This window comes from Dufourea novaeangliae, unplaced genomic scaffold (genome assembly GCF_001272555.1).
Source record: "Dufourea novaeangliae isolate 0120121106 unplaced genomic scaffold, ASM127255v1 scaffold56, whole genome shotgun sequence".
Classification (NCBI taxonomy): domain Eukaryota; kingdom Metazoa; phylum Arthropoda; class Insecta; order Hymenoptera; family Halictidae; genus Dufourea; species Dufourea novaeangliae.
In genome coordinates, this window is record NW_015373942.1 from 663,429 (window position 1) to 683,366 (window position 19,938).

The 19,938-nt window shown below is 43.8% G+C and overlaps 2 protein-coding genes across 2 annotated transcripts in view; one reads left to right on the forward strand and one right to left on the reverse strand.

Moving 5' to 3' along the window:
- The window catches only part of LOC107185908, an 80,441-nt gene extending 69,545 nt beyond the window's left edge, over positions 1 to 10,896 (reverse strand). Inside the window, 1 exon segment of the mRNA XM_015573684.1 lies at positions 10,554 to 10,896. Within this exon segment, the coding sequence (XP_015429170.1) occupies positions 10,554 to 10,884 (331 nt within the window). The 5' untranslated portion in view covers positions 10,885 to 10,896.
- A 4,738-nt stretch (positions 10,897 to 15,634) lies between these two features.
- On the forward strand, positions 15,635 to 19,172 carry LOC107185900 (RIB43A-like with coiled-coils protein 2). Its single transcript, XM_015573674.1, has 7 exons — positions 15,635 to 15,757; positions 15,941 to 16,081; positions 16,282 to 16,445; positions 16,551 to 16,791; positions 18,037 to 18,264; positions 18,858 to 18,964; positions 19,031 to 19,172. Exons 1-7 carry the CDS (start codon positions 15,635 to 15,637, stop codon positions 19,170 to 19,172), a joined length of 1,146 nt encoding a protein of 381 aa, XP_015429160.1.
- The last annotated feature ends 766 nt before the right edge of the window (positions 19,173 to 19,938 follow it).

The window sequence follows — 19,938 nt, forward strand, 5'->3', positions numbered from 1 at the left end:
CCAATTGTTAAGAGACAATTGCGTGTATCAATTCAAATGGGTCACCCTGTATATATGTATATATTCATGTATATCTTTCTGGGTTGGTCGAGTTGCTCGTTCAACCTCGATTTAACGCTCGTCGTGCCGAAAAATCTCAGGGATATCGGCGCCCTCGCGAGCGCCACAGACCGTGACTATCGGCGTGCCTCGACCCCCGGAGGGAAAAGACCGAGAGCGTGCTCTCGGGGGCCGATTGGGTTAAGTTAGGTTAGTTTTATTTTGGGGCTGGTCGCAGAGCAGAGGCGGTGCACCTTTCGAAGGTTTTCCCCCGTTAAAAAAAAAAAGACTAGGTTTATTTAGACATTAGACACACCACACACGCTCGTCCGACATAGACGAGATATATGTATGTATATCGTTCGTTCCACGGTCCCTGTCGAAAAGCGGTGAAACTCGAGGACAGGTCTCGAAACGCGTAAATTCAAGCCGACACACACCGCCACTGCTTATTCGCGGTTTACCATTTTGTGAAAGTAGATCTTTCTCTCTCTTTCTGTCGCTTGCGGCGTGTCGCCGGGCGTAATTCCGTCCTTATGCAGCGAGATTACGCGCGCGACGACCGACGACGATTGCGCATTCTTTCCAAGCCGCGAAAGGACATTATGCATAAATGACGCCCGTCGACGACAATGCGTACACGCAGGCGCGCCACGTTACTGCTTTCCCGCGTCGCACAGTAGGCCAGAATGGCAATCTAACTAAATTTAATTTAAATAACGACATGCTTAACACTTTGACTGTCACGTCACCCAAATATAGGTGACACGTACATGGAAAGGAATTCGGATTATTTAAATACCATTACCAAATTTTTGCGTATAGTTAATATCGTAGTTTAATTTGAAACAGGACCAACAGCATGTATTAATTAAACGCACATATTTTGGACGGTTTATGACTCAGAAAAGGAAGTAAAGTGTGTCTGACTACGTACAGCCTTTTTCACTTGGCAGTCAACGTGGTGAAATGTTTTCTTTTGCCATATTTTTATAATAGATAATGCGAGCACTTGATAACACCATTGAAATTGCTTGTAAAAAAGTCCGTTACTAATGCACAAACAATAATTTTTAAAATTGTATCATCTTCAAAATTCGAAAAGTTTGCAAATACACGTGTACTAGTGAACTGTTTGTTCAGAACTAGTTTCACTTTGTACTACACAATATCAAATTTTAAAAAGGCAATTCTATATTTTTCTGTTTTGTTGATTCATACATTAATATTATTCACACAAAACTCCCTTCTTTTGTCCCTTCAAGAGAAAATACTATTTATTGAAATACCGAAGTGGCACAATGAAAAACCTGTTGCTGCAGCAAAAAATTCAACACTTATGACTTCTTAAAGTGTCTTTCGTAAATTTTAATATTTTAAAAAATAATAAATACTATCATTAGACCTATTAATCGTATCCCATAACTTAATTTCAGCTAGCTTGCCCATCTGGTCCGCTATGTGGCGAGGAATTATGGCGGACCGCGGCGAACCGCTGGCGAATGGGTGTGGTGAAACGATTTCGCCGGTTCTTTACGTGTACCAGGCCGGCCCAGGCCGATTTCAGAGAGATCGAGCAAGCGAACATACACGCGAGCGCGACAGAAAACCGCGGCGGCGCTCGATCATCGATTTCGCCGAGACCTGGCCACGCTTTGGCTTCTCGCGTTTAGGTACCTGTCGCGCGAGTTCTAGAAGAGTCCTTTAGATAGGTGTGCCGGTTTTCTCCTCGTTCTACGGGCAAACGAGTGACATCATATCTATATTCTGTAGCGCCAGATATCTAATGTCGGACATCCGCTGCAATGGAACCTGAGATCGCGTTGCGCGCGCTCGGTATAAACAAACATAATTGTTATCTACCATGTCTTATTCAACTACTGCGCGACGGAAACGCGTGACGAAGGGAAGTACAACGGTAAGTACATGGATGACTTTAATATGTATCGAACTAGCGAACGTCGAGTGCAGGACGTTGATGTTCGATCGAGTTGCAAAAACGAAGGTAACGAGTCGGGTATCTTTCGGTTCAGAGAACCAGTTTAATACCAGTTGAGACTTCCGGTTGTAACAGACAGTTAGTTAGCCTCTGGATGAACGTCGCAACGAATTTCCAAAAATATACGGATGAAAATTTATAAAGAATTCATGTCACGTAGAGATATTGGGCTGTTCGGAAAGTTCGTAGCGTTTCCAATGGCAGAATTAAAATCTATATTTTTCAATTTATGTTATAATTTTTATATACTCTGTAGAATGTCTTTGCACTTCTCAATTAATTTCATTGTACCAGTTATGTACAATTTCGATTGTGTTAGCTTTAAAGAACCCTTCAAGCTGCTTCTAGATGGAGTTTGTTCTCGATGCAGAATATTCTAGTAATCTAAAGAAATAATCATCTGATGAGGAAAAAATCTAACTAATTGAGTAGATGCTATATAATGCTCCAGTCGAAATAGCGTAATTTCTTTACAATTCTGATAGCACGCGATGAAAATGGTCTTTGTGCTTCACACGTTTTGTCGATAATTCCAACAAAAAAAAATTGACATGTAACTTGTTTCGCAAATACATTTAATCGACACTTGGAAAATAGTACTTAGTCACTAGATCAAATGATTTTTCTTTCGTCCTGTAGTAAGGTAAGACACTGCCCGAAACGCTATGAACTTCCCGAACGACTCAACAGAATGACTTAATCAAACATGTATGTGACTAAAGTAGAGTTACGTCATGAAAAAATTGTTCGACATAAAATGCACGAGGTGTGAACGATGAAGTGGATAAACAGGTTGTTCAGTATTATAAATCATAATCCCGTAATCCTTGATAAGATCTGGTCACGAATCTGTTCGTGGTAGGCAGCTTAGGAGAGAGACTAAATGTCTAGGCTGTCGAGAATCCGAGAAAACCGATTAGAGAATAAAGAAGATTCTGTAACGAAGACACCACCGGCTGCAACAGTAGTCGGTCCCGCAGATACGACGATCGTCAAGGTGCCCACTCTCAAGAGACCGTGAGAACAACGTGCGTAGAATGTGTGAATAATGATAGCGAGCTAGCGCTCGGGTTCCTTGGGACATAGGCGCGACGGATTTCGCGCAAACTCGATTCGTCGTGATGTAACACGAGTCTCTGTCTACGGGGCCAGTTCAGGAGCAGAAACGCAGTTATATACGACCCGCGAAACACGGCTTCGAGCGAAATTCAACACGATCGCGTTTTAAAATTCTACGCCGCGAACGGTGTTATCCGAATTCCGCGCAGAATGAAATTCTCGGGCCCGAAAGTCGGTTTTCTGCGCGATCGAAACGAACGAAACAACAACGCGAAGAAATATGCAACAAAAACGAAATAAAAAGTACATACACGTGATTCACGGTTTTGGTAAATAAGATTCATGGTTTCGGTAAATAAAATTCACGGTTTCGGTAAACAAGAGTCACGATTCAGATAAATAAAACGGTGACAGCATTTTGATAACCTGGGATCGCACGATCTTTGTTTTCACTTCGCGAGAGGAACAAAAATCCAAGCAAGCCACGCTCGTACCGGAGAGGGGGTATCGTTCCAACACGTGAACGAGATAAATACACGAACAACGTGCGCGTGTGGTAGAGGATTTTTTACAATGTCCCGCGCTTATTGGACTTTCAGCTCCGCGAGATTACGTTCGCGGGCAGAACGGGTAATCGGTGTGTAACGCGAAAACACCAGGCGCTTAAGTGGTATAAAAACGTATCGATTAGCCAGAGCCTGAAGTGATTTCGGTAATCGAGGATATCTGTAGGATATCGGTAGCGTTATCAGATCTCCGTCGATGGCTTTCACCAAAACCGAGGCACGACACGCTCGCGTTACGAGGAACGACAGAACAAATTTTTCCATCGACGTGGTGTTTACTCGTCGCCACGTAATTACGGGACGGAAGAACTTGATATTCCTCGAGGCGACCCATCGAGGCGGCGATCTATCTGGAATCTCAAACGGATCTGAATGAACAGAGAGGAACGAGGCAGAAGCGTATCCGGCCTGAACGGAATTATTACCAGTGAATGCCGGCCGTTGTTTCCTGACACAATGCTTGTCGTTATGACGATCCAGTTTTATCGCGTTCACGCGGAACAGTTTCGATCTATAATAAACGGGACACCCGAACCCGTGCTTTGTGATAGGGAACTCTATTTCGGTTTTTTTTTTCCGTGGTTTGGATACGGAGCAACGATCGTCGAATCGGTTGCGTGCAACATCGTTATTTTTAATATAGGACATCGGTGGGCGTTGTGCCACTATTCTCCACGTCGGGTCGAACTAGAATCGGGTCAACGAGGTGACGGGTATATAACGTGCAACGAACTAGGTCGCGGCGACCGTTCTATCCACGCGGATTAGCATCCAACCGCGGTGTAATCGGTCGACTCCAGTTTATTGGAAAATGTTACAACGCGCCCAGGAGAAAGTATATTCCATATGTACATTGGACGTCGATGCGAAATAACCCGGCGTAGGAATTCACTCGGACACGATTATCTTATCGCGCAGCATTACTCGGCCGATACGCGCGCAACGAAAACATAAACACTTCGTTTCGCGTGCGCAAACAAAACCCGGTCGAGGGAAGAGAGATCGAACCGTGTCTCACTTTCGATTTTTCAATTTTTTTTTGTTCTGTCCTTCCGTTGCCATACCTTGTCGAATATTTTTCACCTCGATTTACTGGAAAGTGAGGTTGTTTTTCCGTTTTTTAACCCTTAGGCATCGGATTAATAGATTGACTGTCACAGTGAAAATGGTCGTACGTAGTCAGACACACTTTATCTCGTTTTTTAAATCATAAATCGTCGAAAATATATGTATATGGTTAATAGAGGCTGTTGGTTTGGTTCTAAATTATACTGCGATTTTAATTTTACGCAAAAATTTTATAATAATATTTAGATAATCCAGCTTCTTTGCAATGTACGTGTCACCCGTATTTGGGTGACGTGGCAGTCAAAGTGTTAATGTGAATTTTCACCAGCGAAACATTGTTTCTATCTGGCTAGACTTCTTACTTTTACAATTATTACCATTAAATTATTCAGGAAATTTTACCCTAACAAATATTTATGAGGCCAATTTGCTTTTATTCTTTGTAAGGTTTTAATAATCGAAAATTCGAAATCCCAATTCGCAGTGGTGTGATGTCTGAGGGTTAAATATAATGTCAGTGCAATTCTACTGGCAGCTAACAGAGAATTTGATGTTTGAAATTGCGTTTACAGAAATTTGTTTACCAACAAAAAAAGAAGAATTGTCGAGCAGTTATAGTCCCTGACGTACACGCGTTGTCTCGTAAAATACGAACGTGTCTCACGAGGATTGGGATTTAGCACGCGCAGAGGGCATAATGTTTTGTGTAAACGGTTGTTGTATTTGACTTTGATTTAATAGTCTTCCACAAGGCGGTTCGGTAACTTTCATTCCGAACGGAGCTGGGTGTAATTGATTTCACAGAGTGATTTACAATCGGCGCTTGCTATCTTACGCGTAACTTTGACGACTATTTGTACACAATTACGTAATGCCCCGTAACGGTGTTATTGATAAAAGCGAATGCGCGTGGAAAATTTCTAACGGCACCTTAGCGGAGAATATTAAAAAATATTATTGATAACTCACAGAGACGAAGTCGAATACAAGAAACTTTTACGTAAGCTGTTTTCGTTACTCGTTATTTTGCGAATTCGTATTTTAATGATGCCATTCTTTGTATACGTAATGCCAGATTCGGGTAGTCTTTATTTCGAAGTTGTTACAACCTGATTTTCAACCTATTTACGTCTGCTTTCCTACTCGAAAATCATTATCGGATTTCTAGCTACGTATTAATCACGAAGCTACACACTTGGACTGTTTTGCTGTCCGCCTCAAAGGTGGTTAATGAAGCAGATCTTCGTCCACACGATCGGTTGCTTTCATACATGGTTCCCTAGCAACTTTATCGATCTTCGGAGAAAAATGTCTCTTTGAAATTACGACGTGAAATAAGGGACGTACGGTAAATGCAAGGAGTATCTGCACTCTCACAACAAATATACGAGAAAGACAAAAAAGATTGCAGTGAAGAAAAATAAATTACGTAAAAATTCAGTGCCATTCAAAGTCACTGTTGATATTTCAACTTTAACCAAATCTCTAAGTTACTGTAAAAAATAGTATTCATGAATAATAATCAGAAGTAAAAAATATCGCTGCAAAGATGAATAATGAGTCACAAAAGAATTCTCATACAAGCTACCAATTTCCTCGCCGCAATACCAAACTTCTGGCGAGCAGTTGGGATTCCCTAAATCATCCTAATTACTCATTATATGGACAGGGCAGGTTTTTGCGTTCATTCGAGGCAAATCTGCCAAAATCGTGAATTTCGAAAACACGAGACTGTCTCCCTCTATTGATCCTCAGGATGGGGAGGGAAGGAAGACACAACGAACCCGCGAAATTGACTAAAGTTCGGGCGGCCTATTTACCGGGTGACCTTGCACTTGACGAAGAATATCCACGCGGCTATATCCGCGCGATGACGGCACCGATGATGCCGAGGAGCGAGCACAACCGACGACCGGAGACTTTCGTTTTCGTTCTCTGTCGCGTCGTGCTGTGCTCTTCGTAGAGTCCTTGACTGTGGCTACTCCGATAACGCTACTAGCGTAGTAAACCGTCTTATCGCTTTCATGCATTCGTCGCTATCGTTCCCGGCTCGCATCTGAGAGGTGAGTCACTAGGAGTTCGCCGTCGTTTCCGTACCATTCGCGATGAGCTTCGCACGATCGACAGCTCAGAACTCACGTTTTGGGCCTATCGGTTTGGACCACACACCCCTTTACACCGCTCGAAAGATTTATATGATTATCAGCCATTATGTTTCTCAATACCGCGTATTTAAATCTCAGAAATTTTGTTATGGAATCGAACTTATTCCTATGGGACAGGAACAGAGACATTTACCAGCCAATAACTGGCTTAGCACGCAAATGTCTTGGCCTTTTGATGGACGGACCATAGATATTGGGGTATTAACTTAGAGCTATGAACATTTGTTCCGTTTCCTTGAATTATATGAACGAATAGGAAATGGTAGCAATCTTCTAATCGTTTTGAGAAACGTACAACTCAGACCTATTGAAAGCTCGTAGTCTTTACGATTTGTTGAAGGTCATAAACGTAAAAAATATAGCAGAACTACCCCTAGACCCTATAATCTATAAGCACTGTAGATCGATGTCGTGAAGAAAAGGAAAAACCTGCCTTCTTTTAAGAATACATTCTACTGTTAGTTTTAAGGGTATGAGGGACAGAGACAGGCAACCTGACTGGTTGTCGAATGGAAGGATGCCAGTGTGAATTTCATAGTCGAAAATCTTAAAACAGTGTGCAACAATCTTACAGTTAACGACTGTGAATCCAAGCATAGCTAGACATTTTATATACTCAGTTAAATACATATTATTTTATGCTATACGTGACCAGCCTTAGTTCACTAATTATAAAACCCATTCAAATCTTGCATTATGGTCGGCGAAACAACGCCGAGCAAAGACGGACGACCTTGCGTACAGAGGCGTTCTCGGAACGAATCGGTGCATCGGCAAATTGGGCGACCGCGGCACATCTGGCCCCCGGGTCCGTCAACTCGTCCGAAAAACTTGTTTTTCGACTGCGTAGACTCGCCACCGTATTCAGCTCGTGACTTTTTATCGAACGTTCAATGAATCACGCGTCCCGTTCACGCTCTGAGCTATTAGCGCTAATAACGTATATTTTATGAACGAAGGGGGGATTAATCTGAGACGGTACGATCGATGGTGTGCCGGGTGTCAGCTGCGAATCGAAGAAGTATATACACCCGATAATAATTTACTAACGCCTGTAAACCTTCTTGTCTTCTATGCTATTCGTTAGACGTCCGGTTATCGCGTACAATATCTACAATCGGACCTTAATTGATTTTCATCTTGTGTGAAGAATGATAAGAAGATCAAACGACGATCCGTGTATACACAGAAAGGGTCAATATACAGGGTGGACCACAAAACGCCATCGCCTTAGATTGTTCTACTGCTAGCTGTTCAATCGAAAATATCTTGGCTAATATAACATGATTGAAGGAAAATTTAAAAATGATTGTACCAAATTTTTAGTAAACCTCCTTTTTCCAGAGTTTTCAAGGTCACCTTCAGTTTTTTTTAGATAAACTTATAATTTGTTTGCATCCATCTTTAAGCGGATACAGAGACGAATTCGGAAATATCATAAGAAATAATTTTTTTATTCTGAAATACTATAGATTTATCTATAAAAAAATCTCAAAGTGACCTTGAGAATTCTGGAAGTAAAGGGTTGACAAAAAAATTGAGTACACTCATCTTAACGCTCTCCTCGAATCATGTTATATTAGTAAACAAAAATTTCAATCGAACAGATAGCAGTAGAATAATCTAAGCTGATAACGTTTCGTGGTCCACCCTGCATAACTAATCAAGTACAACAAAAAACAATTTTGCTCGAAAAAGTACAGAGAAAAGAACCGTAAACGAATACAATACCTAGATGGATCTCATCAGCGATTTATTTAGAAGAAATTATATATTCTTTTCCACAGGCGTGTATGCTGAAATTGAAAGTTAGCGTATCGCAGCCGGACGACACTGCTGCTGTTGCATCTCGAAAGTGCAGGGGCCAGAGACACAATAACTCGCGCGAACGAATGACGCACGACCGTACGCAGACTTTTAATCCTTCTCTTCGACCGAGCCATTGTTCGATGATGGAAAAAGAAGACACTAGACGCGTGCCGGTTCTAGCCAATTACGAAACGTCCGTTTATCTATTATTTACTCCGCTGTCCCACACCCTGATCGGCCTCGAATCGCCTCGCACCTGACGCTGAGACGATTAAACGACGGTTTTGCTCGCGACGCTTCTCGAAGCCTGCTCCGAGAATGAGAACGCGACCGTGCGTGCGCGCAGCCCGGAATCGCGAGAGCGTTTGCTAATGGAACCATTTAAATGGCCGACGCCGGGCAATTTATTTGCATCGCGCGTGGCCCGCCGTGGGCGTCGATCGAGGAAACCGCGTGCCTTGGATCTCAAAGCATCATCATAGTCGACGCTATCTTTCTTTCATTTTCTCTTTCTCAGCAACTTCTCAAGGCGGGACAACCTAACTCGATCAAACGACGCATGACGTCGCGGCATGATTACTAAGAAGTGTATACCCCGGAAGAAAGAGGCTTCGACTTCCGTGGCGAGGCCTGGCCACTCCTAAAGAGTGGTTCAGTCGTGGTCACAAATCATAGAAGGGGAATCGAGTTAACTGAACGCGCGCGGTTGATACACAAACCTCTGAACGGTGTTAAACAGATTCCGGTGGGTCAGAAAAATTGGGTGGCCTTCGGAATACGACCGCGGGCCAACGACTCTTAAATAATACGACGGACGCAAACATTGCTGGCTCTGAATATTTAACAGGGGACCCCGGTGTATACGAGGCTCCCGTAACAGGATGGCTGATGTTTACGTTGACAAACACTTATATTATCGACGCTTTTCTTTCTCTGTTCCGTAAGCCCCACCTTCCGCTCTATCCCTCTCACTCTGTTTCTCGAAAGCAAAATACTTGAGGAGAATTAATTATGCAAGCGTCGTTCCGCGATCAAGCCCGCCCATTCAGCCCGATAGATGGAAGACCTCTGGCGGTGTTCTACGACAGGATTCTCGCGCGTCACACGCACGCGACGATATTAAGAATGACACTAAAAGATCGTAGAAGGGATCATTTCCTTCGTAATATATTGACCCGAGTGGATACACGCGCGTTCTTATGCTCCTAATTGGAGATACTCTTCCGACACACACGACGCGAGAGGTTTCCGTACACGGTTCTCAGAGAGGTATCGTGTTACGAAAAGGTATATGCCAAGTACACTTGCAGGGTATCCCTCTGCTGGCCGGCAAAGCGAGACTTTGTCCGCGAACCGCCTCGAGAAACGGTCTCGTAGTTCTCCCCACGGGTGATTCTAGAAAAACTCGTCCGTCCGTCTTATAGCTTGTGGAGGAGGGAATATTTTTGCGACCGAGCACATCAGCCTCGTCAACTCCCCTCGAGTCGAAACGAATTGTTCGTCGAAGCTGCGAGAACCTTCGATCTTATTGATAGGACACAAATAAGCCGTTCGGTTCGTGTTAATCGGACCCATGATGTTGACGACCTTAACAAGAGAGAGAGATAGAGAGAGAGAGAGAGAGAGAGAGAGAGAGAGAGAGAGAGAGAGAGAAGAGAGAGTTCTCGCGCGGGACCGAGAGAGGAACCTAGACGCCTAGCGCCTCTTTGTGTCGCGAATGAGATATGCGTGCCGCGGCGGCCATGGGCGAAGAGGAGGAGAAGGGCGTATGAAACATGCACACACAGGGCTGGAGGGGGATCACGGGTGTGTGTAGGGTGGTGTAAAGACTCTATATTGATCACTGACCTTTCCTGCGGCCGAATGGTCCGAAGAACGTGCCGTTCTTGCCGATGACGTTATCCTCGATGTACTTGAGCAGTTTCGTGGTATCCTCCCCTTTTTTAGCGGCGATCGACCTGACGGGACGCGGCGGCCCGATCCTCTGGCTGGACACCGTCCCCGGGATGAGGGTATTCGTTGTGGCGGCCGTCGTTGACGTTACACCGCCGCCTTGTTGTATAGACAAACAACTGGCACTACCGGCTACGATGCAGGTAGTCTCCTCCGCCAGAGAGTTGATCCTCCGCTGCGATCCACTCCAGCCCTTGCCACACGAGATCTTCACCGAGCAGCTCATTCTCTCATAGTAATCGCGATACTCTCAGTGTGCATAGTAGGGAAGACCTAGAAGCGATTGCGATCGCGGTAACGCGCACGACGATCGTAGCATGTACACCGAGCGATACAGGCGGAACGCGCACCGATTCTGTTCTCTCTTGTTCGATCAGAAACTTGTCACTTGTACGAATAACATCGTCCGAACGCGATAAGAAACAAAGAAAATAGTACGTACCGGTTCCTTTCTGCTACAATTTTTTCGTACCACTGATCAAACACGTGTTTCTCGCTCGGACGTTAATTGGAACGGCGTACGCGAGGATTCGCGTATATACACACAGAGCTCACAGTACGTACGTGGGTACGTACAGGCCGCGGCGTTACTGGTTAAAGAAAAACGCGCGGATCGCGTGCTAATCGGCCGTACAAACGACAGAGAGATATGGAGAGTGAGCTAAGATCTCCTTCACCTCTGTTGGCACCTTTCTTTGTCGTACGTTTTTTTTTTCTTTTTCTTCGGCCTACATGGGCAGTCCTCGATCGATCTGTACGATCCTCGTTCGTCGCTCAACGGGGAAAAAATTATGTGTTTGTCGCGCACTTCAGATTCCCCACTTTGCTCTCGTTCGATCCCGTTCTGTCGAGCTTCGAACTGATAAGCGCGACGATAGCCGACTCCCTCAATGTCCGACTACTTCCGTGATACTACTTGGCCGAGCAACGTGCGCCGTGTGATACAACCTCCTTCGACGTTGAGGCGAGACTGAATGTCTAGCGGACGGGCTGCCCGGTTCACCAATGACGTCACATGGCCACGCAGGCGCCGTCGAGTCTCGCTAACGCTTCGGGGCATCTTCTCTGGGTCGGCCGTGCCGCGGTGCCCGCGAAAACCAGCTCGCTCACGCATGCGCGATTTTCCGCGATTTTCTTCGCGGATTCGTTTTACGTCGCGCGTAAAATTCTACTGTTGTTTCCTTGTCGTGACGTACTTCGCTAATGGCATATCTGCCGTAGTTAGAGCGATCGAATCCGATAAGTTCTGCGATTTTTCTTGCTTCGAATGCGTGTATTTGACTCTGTTTCGCTGTAGGTTGGAAATGGGTGGAGATGAAACGATGTGAGAGTGATTTTTGTAAGAAGTTTTATTCAATTTCTTACGCAATCAGCTCTGTTTCTTTCGTTTTTCAAGTGTACTTATGCTACATGGAGAGTTAGTCATTGAGTGTAATTTTAAAATTATTCGCGTATTATATAGCAGGAAGAATTTATGTAGATATTGCAGAAGGTTATTTTTGCGACGGATGTAATACTTAGAGAGTGCTTCGGAACTCATTGGCTGTACATTGCTAGCATATTCTACTAATTATACGGATGGGGATACGTATGTCACGCGGAGTTGAGTGTAGAAATGCATCTCTTGCGAGTTTCTAAGATTACTAGCTGTGTATTAATGTAAAGATAACAAGGTATGACAGAACTGTCAGTCGTGTAAACATTATTTGACATAGCTCGGTGGTGGTAAGTAAATAATCGGTTAAACACTGACCTGTATGGAAAGTAAGTGTTGTAATATAGTTGGAGGTTTTCACATGTATGCATTAATAATTCAAAGAATGGTATTCATATAACTCGAAAAGTTACGAATACACGAATTTTTTTGCATAATTTACGTTCATTAATATTCTTAAGGCTAAATGAATTTCATTGAAAGTAAGCAAAGATATACAAGTTAAGATAAACTACGTTATTTTACAAAAATACATTTATCTAAAAAAAGAAACAAAAACTATTTAAGAGCATATTATCAAAATTTGAAGGATAATTAATTCGGGACACCAATGTACTTCCGGTCGAATTACATGGAAATATTATACATCATTATGACTTAATAGTCGGATTATGAATTATTCAAAATCTGATGCAGTTCGCAACACGTAAATAGTAGGTATACGTATACATTCTTGCATCCCATTCCGATGGTTTTCAGAGGAAAAAATTAGGTGACTAGGCTGATGTGTGTTATTTAAAATTAACCGACTGACAGATGTGTTTATTCGAATAAACAAATATTTTAATCAGGTAAGTTCTGATGATTTTGCTTCTTCAGTGATTTTATAAATAAAGCCAAAGAAAGTGGAAATAACATCCTCGACTCTCGCGAAGTCAATGGTCCTCCAAGGTCCACGAGTCATATTTAATCCTCCGAGAGTTACCTTTCTACAAAAGCAGGACCTTCGTAAACCTTTGATCTTAAATCTTGGCCCCTAATGCCTTCTGTTGTTGGCAGATTTACTACACCGTTATACTTCATTTTTCTCATTTTAATACTTGTAGGCCTACTGGTACTTTCACGGCCCTTTTTTTCCTTTTTATACTCACGTATCCCTTTCCCGCGATTGGCAGACGTTATTTCCCCTCCGCGTGTACTACCTTTTTAGTGATCTCGACTGGCAATCGGCAGCCATATGGCCAGATACGACGTGAATGTAGGTCACGCGGAGGCACGTGTGTGTTCTCTCGCTAGGTAAAAGACAATTACGATTATTATCCGTCGGCTTGGCACATCGACGACACCGAGACGCTCTAAAAAAGAAACACTTCACGACACCCGTTCAGATCTGTTCTCATTGTTTCCAACGCAGTCCTCTATTCGCACTTAGCTTCACGTAACGCCGCGTACAAAAGGTAGAAACGTTCCACGGCGACTACCAGCTGAAAGACTGGCTGTCCTTAAATTTTCTTCTACCCGGATAACGATCGTAATTGTCGAGAGTGATTAACAGGAAACCCAACTATCGGACGGTAATAAACGTTCCGTGTTTCTTTTTTTCATTTCCTTTTTTTGTTAGTTACGTCTCCGCAATTAAGTATCAGTGAAAACTCTCGCGACTAGTCGCCTTTCTTTTTGTGCTTTCCAGGAATAGGTATACGCGGACAGGTAAATCCACGGGGCGAATAAAGAAGCGATACAAATTGCCAGGTGTCGTCGTCGGATCGATAGACGGGGAAACGAGACGGATTACTTCCTTAAAATCTATCCAGTGCACACACATGCACAGACACAGTATACATAATATTTCCGTTCCATCGTGTGTCCCAGTCTAGAAGCCTTAAAAAAGCTTTCGAAGCTTTCGCGACGATTAGATTTCGAGCTTCCCCGTGATTTCCAACGAACTGCTTGACTCCTGGGATATTTAATACAACTGTCGCGGTATACAGACTCGTCTCGATTATTGTCCCGAACTCGGGTACGCGTCGGGACAATAATAGAATGGGGAGAAATGCTTCAGACCCCCGTAAATTCATTTTTTGCCTGAAACCTGAGCCACGGCAGCAAAGTATGCGCTTGACAGATTCCAGGGCCTCCCCTCCCCAATGGTGAGGTTAACGCCTAGACAATAATCGTGTAGAACAAGCCAGACGATAATCGAGAGGAGTCTGAACACATGAGGCCACGCGTGCCAGCGCACCCGTTCTCATTGCCGACTTCTCATTGTTAGGAAGGAAACAAAAAAACACAAAAAACGAAGACGTTTTCTCCGAGGACTGACTCAACGCGCGTACAATCGCGGTGCAACAAAGAAATCGGGGAAGAATAATAAATCCGTGTCGTGCCTCCTTCTATTCTCCCCCGTTTCGATTCAGCGATCTCGCCAGACACTACAATTACACGATCAATATACGCGTCCAGACCCGATAAACACGAGAAATCCGTGTAGTCGCGAGCCGTGCATAATGACATGACTTTCGCCGGAATCAACAGATAGCGGCGGCGGCGCACGCGTGTTTACGCCTTCGACAGCTGTTCTTCACGTGACACAGTCATGGAAAATGTCCTGTTCGCCGCGCGCGGCTGAATAATCGTCGGTTGGAATATGTGTCGAATAGACGGTGACCTCATCGTGACAACCGGGAAAGGACGAATTTTACAGAAAGGAAACGGATTAATCACAGATCGGTAATCGTGGAATGAACGATATGCTATGACCCAAGTGTCGAATCACCAAATTTGGTAGTTCTCGGAGCGTTGCCTTTTCTCGTTGTTTTCTATAAATAATATTGCTGTGTGGGCTATATTGGAAATTGGAACAGAATAACTGTTGACTTTCGGTTGGTAAATCGATTGAACAGTAGACGCTACGACAGCTTTCCGTGTGTGTACTATGGCAGGGTAGGTAGGTACACTCAGGAGCAAACTCGACTTCCGTTAGGGGAAAAAGTGAGATAGGAGAAAAGCCTAAATCTACCACTTGGTAAATTTATTTCAAGCACTGAAATAAATGTTAAATCGAATGTCAATTTGGCATAAATTTCAATAATTCCCGATACCAAATTGTAGGAGCCAAGGACTTAATACCGAAATAATTTTGATACCGGTATTATGCCAGTAAAGGTATACCGAAACCGATATATTACCGAAAACCGAAATAAATACCGGTATTTTTTCGGTTTTTCTATCGTATACATGGCAGGGTCTATTTTCATATACCGATATTTTCGTATTTCGGTTTCTATAAGGGTTACGAAGGTACAATCGAAAAATACCGTTATAATAAGTCCCTGGTAGGAGCCCCTTACTCTTACGCCGCTTTTTCCCCTAGTGGAAGCCGAGTTTGCTCGTGGGTGTACGTGTACCGAAGTTTACGATTCGCCGTGGCGTTTATCGCCCAAACACTCCATGGTAACGAATTCCACTCGATCCTCGCGGCCAAGCTCGGCACAAGCCCCCGGTCACGTTTGTTTTTAACACGAATCGAGTTTTTGGCACGATGCTGAAGTTCCAGACCGCGACCAAGGAGGACCTGAAGCTCGCCGCGTCCATTCAACGGCGCAGGCAGATCGAGGCGGAGAGAAAACAACGGATATTCAATCCACGTTTCCGGAAAATCGGGGTGAGCGCCAAAGGCACACACAGCGGTTTATTTCCAACTGGACGGAGCTAGTTAACCTGTTTATAGATTTATCGCGGGTTCGAGATACACGTACCACGGCACGCGATCGAACGACTTTATCGTGCTCGTTGATCTAGGCGTCGTGATTTTTGCTCCTCCCCACCTTCTCCGTACTGTCCGCAGGTAGACAAGGAATCCTTGGACAAACAGGTCGAGGAAAAGAAGCAGCAACGGCAGCTGGAACAGGCTCGGGAATCCCAGCTCGACGAGAATTTGGTTCGGAGCAGTCACGTCGCCTTGCTACTCGAGAAGCAACAGCATGAGGTAAAAGAAAACACGGATGAATAATCCGTCTTTCATAGAGTGTCGTCGTACGAAGAGTCAGGACAGGGTATCGTTTCAACGATATCTCGTCGCCCTCATTGTTCCACGACACGCGGTGTTTCGCTACGAAAATAAAATTAGTCACGCTACCGCTAAACTAACCAAGGAGTTATTTCATATTCCTCGCGTTGATCTCGCAGGAGAGACGGAAGATCAATCTCGAGATCGAAGATTTTCGTCGGCACTACCAGCGCACAGAGGACCGACGAGATTACGATCTCTACGACCCGCAGGCATTGAAAAAATCGCTTCCAATACGGCTCGGGGATGACGATCCGCGGTTCGGTTTGGGCTGCGCGCAAAAGTAAATATTGTCGTCGGCAATTTCCTCCCTCCGAAAATTCTCTAACCCCCCTGTCCGGGTTGAAGAACGATATTAAATATTTGTTTTGGGGGAACCTATATGCAGATTCGAGGGCGAGATGGGCGAGTCGAAGGAACGTTTACGGGCGCAAAAGGAGGAGAGACGGTACTGGATTGAGAAGCAAAAGGAGGAACGTGTGCAGGCCGAGAGAGATTGCCAGGAAGCCGAGAAAGCGTACCAGGAAGCCGTCATCTCCAGGGACAAGCGTGCCATGGCGTTAGATCAGATGGAACGTGAATGCCGTCGAAGGTTGAACGAAGCCACCGCAAGATTCAATCGGGCCCTGGTAAGGCTTTCTCCTATTTAGTCCTTCGTTGGACCGACGAAGAAAACAAAGCGCGACAGGAACTCGCGGGATAGATAAGAATCTTATTATCTGACGATTCTATTTTGCTTCCCCAAGAGAGGGGGGAGAACCTCGTTCCCGCCCTGCGGGAGTCGTGATCCGGCCGTTTCGTTCCTGTTTCCGCTGTAGCGTTGCGATATTCACGGACGGCGAGAAAGTGAGAATTTATATAATTAACGCCTCGATGGCCCTCCATCGCATTAATTGATTTAAAGTACTCTCTCGTTGAATCTCGCGAGCGACTACCAGCCGTGAAATGTCAGGGTTCAACGGCGGCAGGGATCTCGACGTTCTCGATATGCTTTCTGCTTCGGTGATGAATGCCCACGGTTGTCCCCTTTTTCATTTTCGACTGGCGGTTTCAGTTCTGATTTTCTACCGAGTACGGTCTGTAGAGGTCGATCAGTTCTCTGGGAGTCCTAGATCTCCAACGTTCTGCCACTCTATCTAGCTTTGATGATAGATACCTTGAAAACGCCATATTATATTTACACAAATAACATTTGCTAGTACATGTACAATTTTCATCAATTTATCGTAGTACCCCACCTATTCAATATCCTATCGTTCAAACACCTTCCATAAAGAACAATCGCATTGCTCTAATTGCTAAGCTTTAAAAACGAAATACAAGGTCGTACATTAGACGGACTATTGATCGATAATGATGTACGAAGCGATTAAAAAGGACAATGGATCGAATTGAGAGCAAAAGGGGGCAAGGCGTACGGTTTCGAAAGTAGCTAAACGATACGGAGGTGTTAACAGTTCTGTAGATCTGTAATCAATCCACACCTTACCAATCCCCTAACTTTCGCAACACACAAAAAAAAAGTGATCACCGTATCCTCCAATTGCTAGCGAAATCTGCTCGTATCGTTACGATCGCGAGCTGCAGTTCACATAAACCTGCCTCGAAGGTGAGCACCGTTTACAGCAAGCACGAGGTTGCTACGGTCGATGAGCAAATTCGGTGACGTCACCGTGTGCCGAGTCTCGGTAATAACAGAGAGAACGATCGTCGCTCCGCTTCTCTTTCCACACGCGGTTCCCCGTCCTTGACTTTTTTTTTTCCTCTCCACGAGCTGTCACGCCTCTTTGGACGCGCTCGGGGGCTCACAGAGCTCGAATGACCGAAAGTCACTCTTTCTTTCCGTTTCTTTTCCTCCCGCGGCCGACGAGTAGGCGGATGAGCAGGAGCGTCGCCGTCACTGCGAAGCCCTTCTAGACGAGGAGGACAAGAAGGCGGAAATCTACAATCACGTGACTGGGGACTTCCTGACCGAAGCCAAGGAACAGGCGGAGAGCACTCGTGGACCGCTCAAACCGCTGGCCTCCCGTTACAAGGGCATGAATCCGGACGAGCTTAAAGCTTTCAGGGATGGCCAAGCCCGTCAGATGGAAGAAATCGAGGTAGACGCCCTGAGAACGTCCTTTTAGCTAGTTTTAATGGGTTATATGCGTTCGAACAGGGTCGAAAAATCGGTTTTCTGAAAACACATTGTTTTTTTAATGGCGATGTTTCCGGAACGTTTCTGCAAAAGTTCATGTATACATTCCCTAAAGTGACTCCTCTAAGAACGAATTACGTGTAGCCTTTGAATCTGCAAGTATTCGATGTCTGAAATGAAAAATTTCATCGAAGATTGAGATACAAATAGTTATTGTAGGAATTACTCTTCATAAAATACTGTTTTACGAATTTTTCAATACTTTGAAATCAAACTTACAAAATTCTAAATCCTGATTACGATAACTTACAGAGTTGTAGATGTGAGCAGATCTGAATGCTAAAACGTTTGTTTCCTATTAATGATTTACTATCACCCGCAAGAAATCTCAAAGGGGTGTAGCTTTCGTCGCATTGGACGCATGTAGACCCTTAAAGATTCCCTCGTGTAAGGTTGAAACGATGCAAGGCTTCGCCGTGACCCTGAAGGGGTCTTGGTGAACGAGGGGAAAATTTGGCTCGCTCAAGGAATGCTTCTTCTTTTTCTGTTGTACAGAAAATGAAATTGGAGGAAAAGCGAATGAACGAAGAATGGGACCGGTTGATGAATTCGCACGCGATCATCGCGGATTCGTACCAACGTGAAATGGACCAGAAGAGGGCGTAAGGAATTATACCGAGGACTTCATGAATCACAATATTATACTTCAAAACGATGTTTTGTTGCAGGGAGACGAATAAGAAGATTGCCGAAGAGAATTTACAACTGGCCGAGGAACATAAGTCCCATCAGGAGTATCTTAATCGAGTCCTTTACAAAAACAAACCGACAGCTGCCTTTTTCGAACAATTTAACAAGGATGCTCGTTAAGAAAATCATTTTGATAAAGTCATATTTATAATGGTCTTTGGTAATACGAATACATGTATAAGATTGAAACACATACATATTATATGTACATCATACTTTATAAACAGACTGCGGATGTTTGTGCAGATTTATATTCTCTAAATGCACTGACTGACACAAAAAATGGAATACTTCGTTTTACAGAGGATATAAGATATAATTTGTTTCGTTTTTACAATATGGGAATTAATTCGAGTGTTGTGTGCTTTCTGTCAGTCAGTGTAGATTCAGAAAACAGAAATTGGACAGAAATTTATATGTTTTATTTATAACTTTATTAGATGATTAGTTAAACATAAGAATATTCTTAATTTATAGTATTCTTTTATTTTATTGTGCGGTGCATACGGGCATCCGCAGTTTGATAATTTATAATTAATACTGCCTTTAATGCTTACGTAAAATGGTATGAATTGTTGTCGTAAATGTGAAGTAGGAATTGATAAATTAGTTATTTTAGGAGTTTTCAGTCAATATTGTACTATTTGGTATAAGTTTTACAATGTTTCATTTTGTTGCATTGCTTTAAATATACGTATTCTAATGCACTTTAAGTTTGTGCATCATTAACGACCTCTGTGCTGAATATGTGAATACCAACCGTGCATTCACATTCACTTGTATCTGTCGATAACAGCAGAACTGTTGATGTTTACGCGTCGAACGTGTGACGTGTTGTTTAAAACACGTCTAAAATCGTAAACATAAATTAAACTGACAATATGTT

What these genes read in the sequence shown, in the direction of transcription:
- LOC107185900 (XM_015573674.1), top strand. Translation starts at nt 15,635, where the DNA reads ATGCTGAAGTTCCAGACCGCGACCAAGGAGGACCTGAAGCTCGCCGCG. An exon ending in CACGTTTCCGGAAAATCGGG is followed by an intron (nt 15,758 to 15,940) that starts GTGAGCGCCAAA and finishes TACTGTCCGCAG; the next exon opens with GTAGACAAGGAATCCTTGGA. An exon ending in GAAATGGACCAGAAGAGGGC is followed by an intron (nt 18,965 to 19,030) that starts GTAAGGAATTAT and finishes GTTTTGTTGCAG; the next exon opens with GGAGACGAATAAGAAGATTG.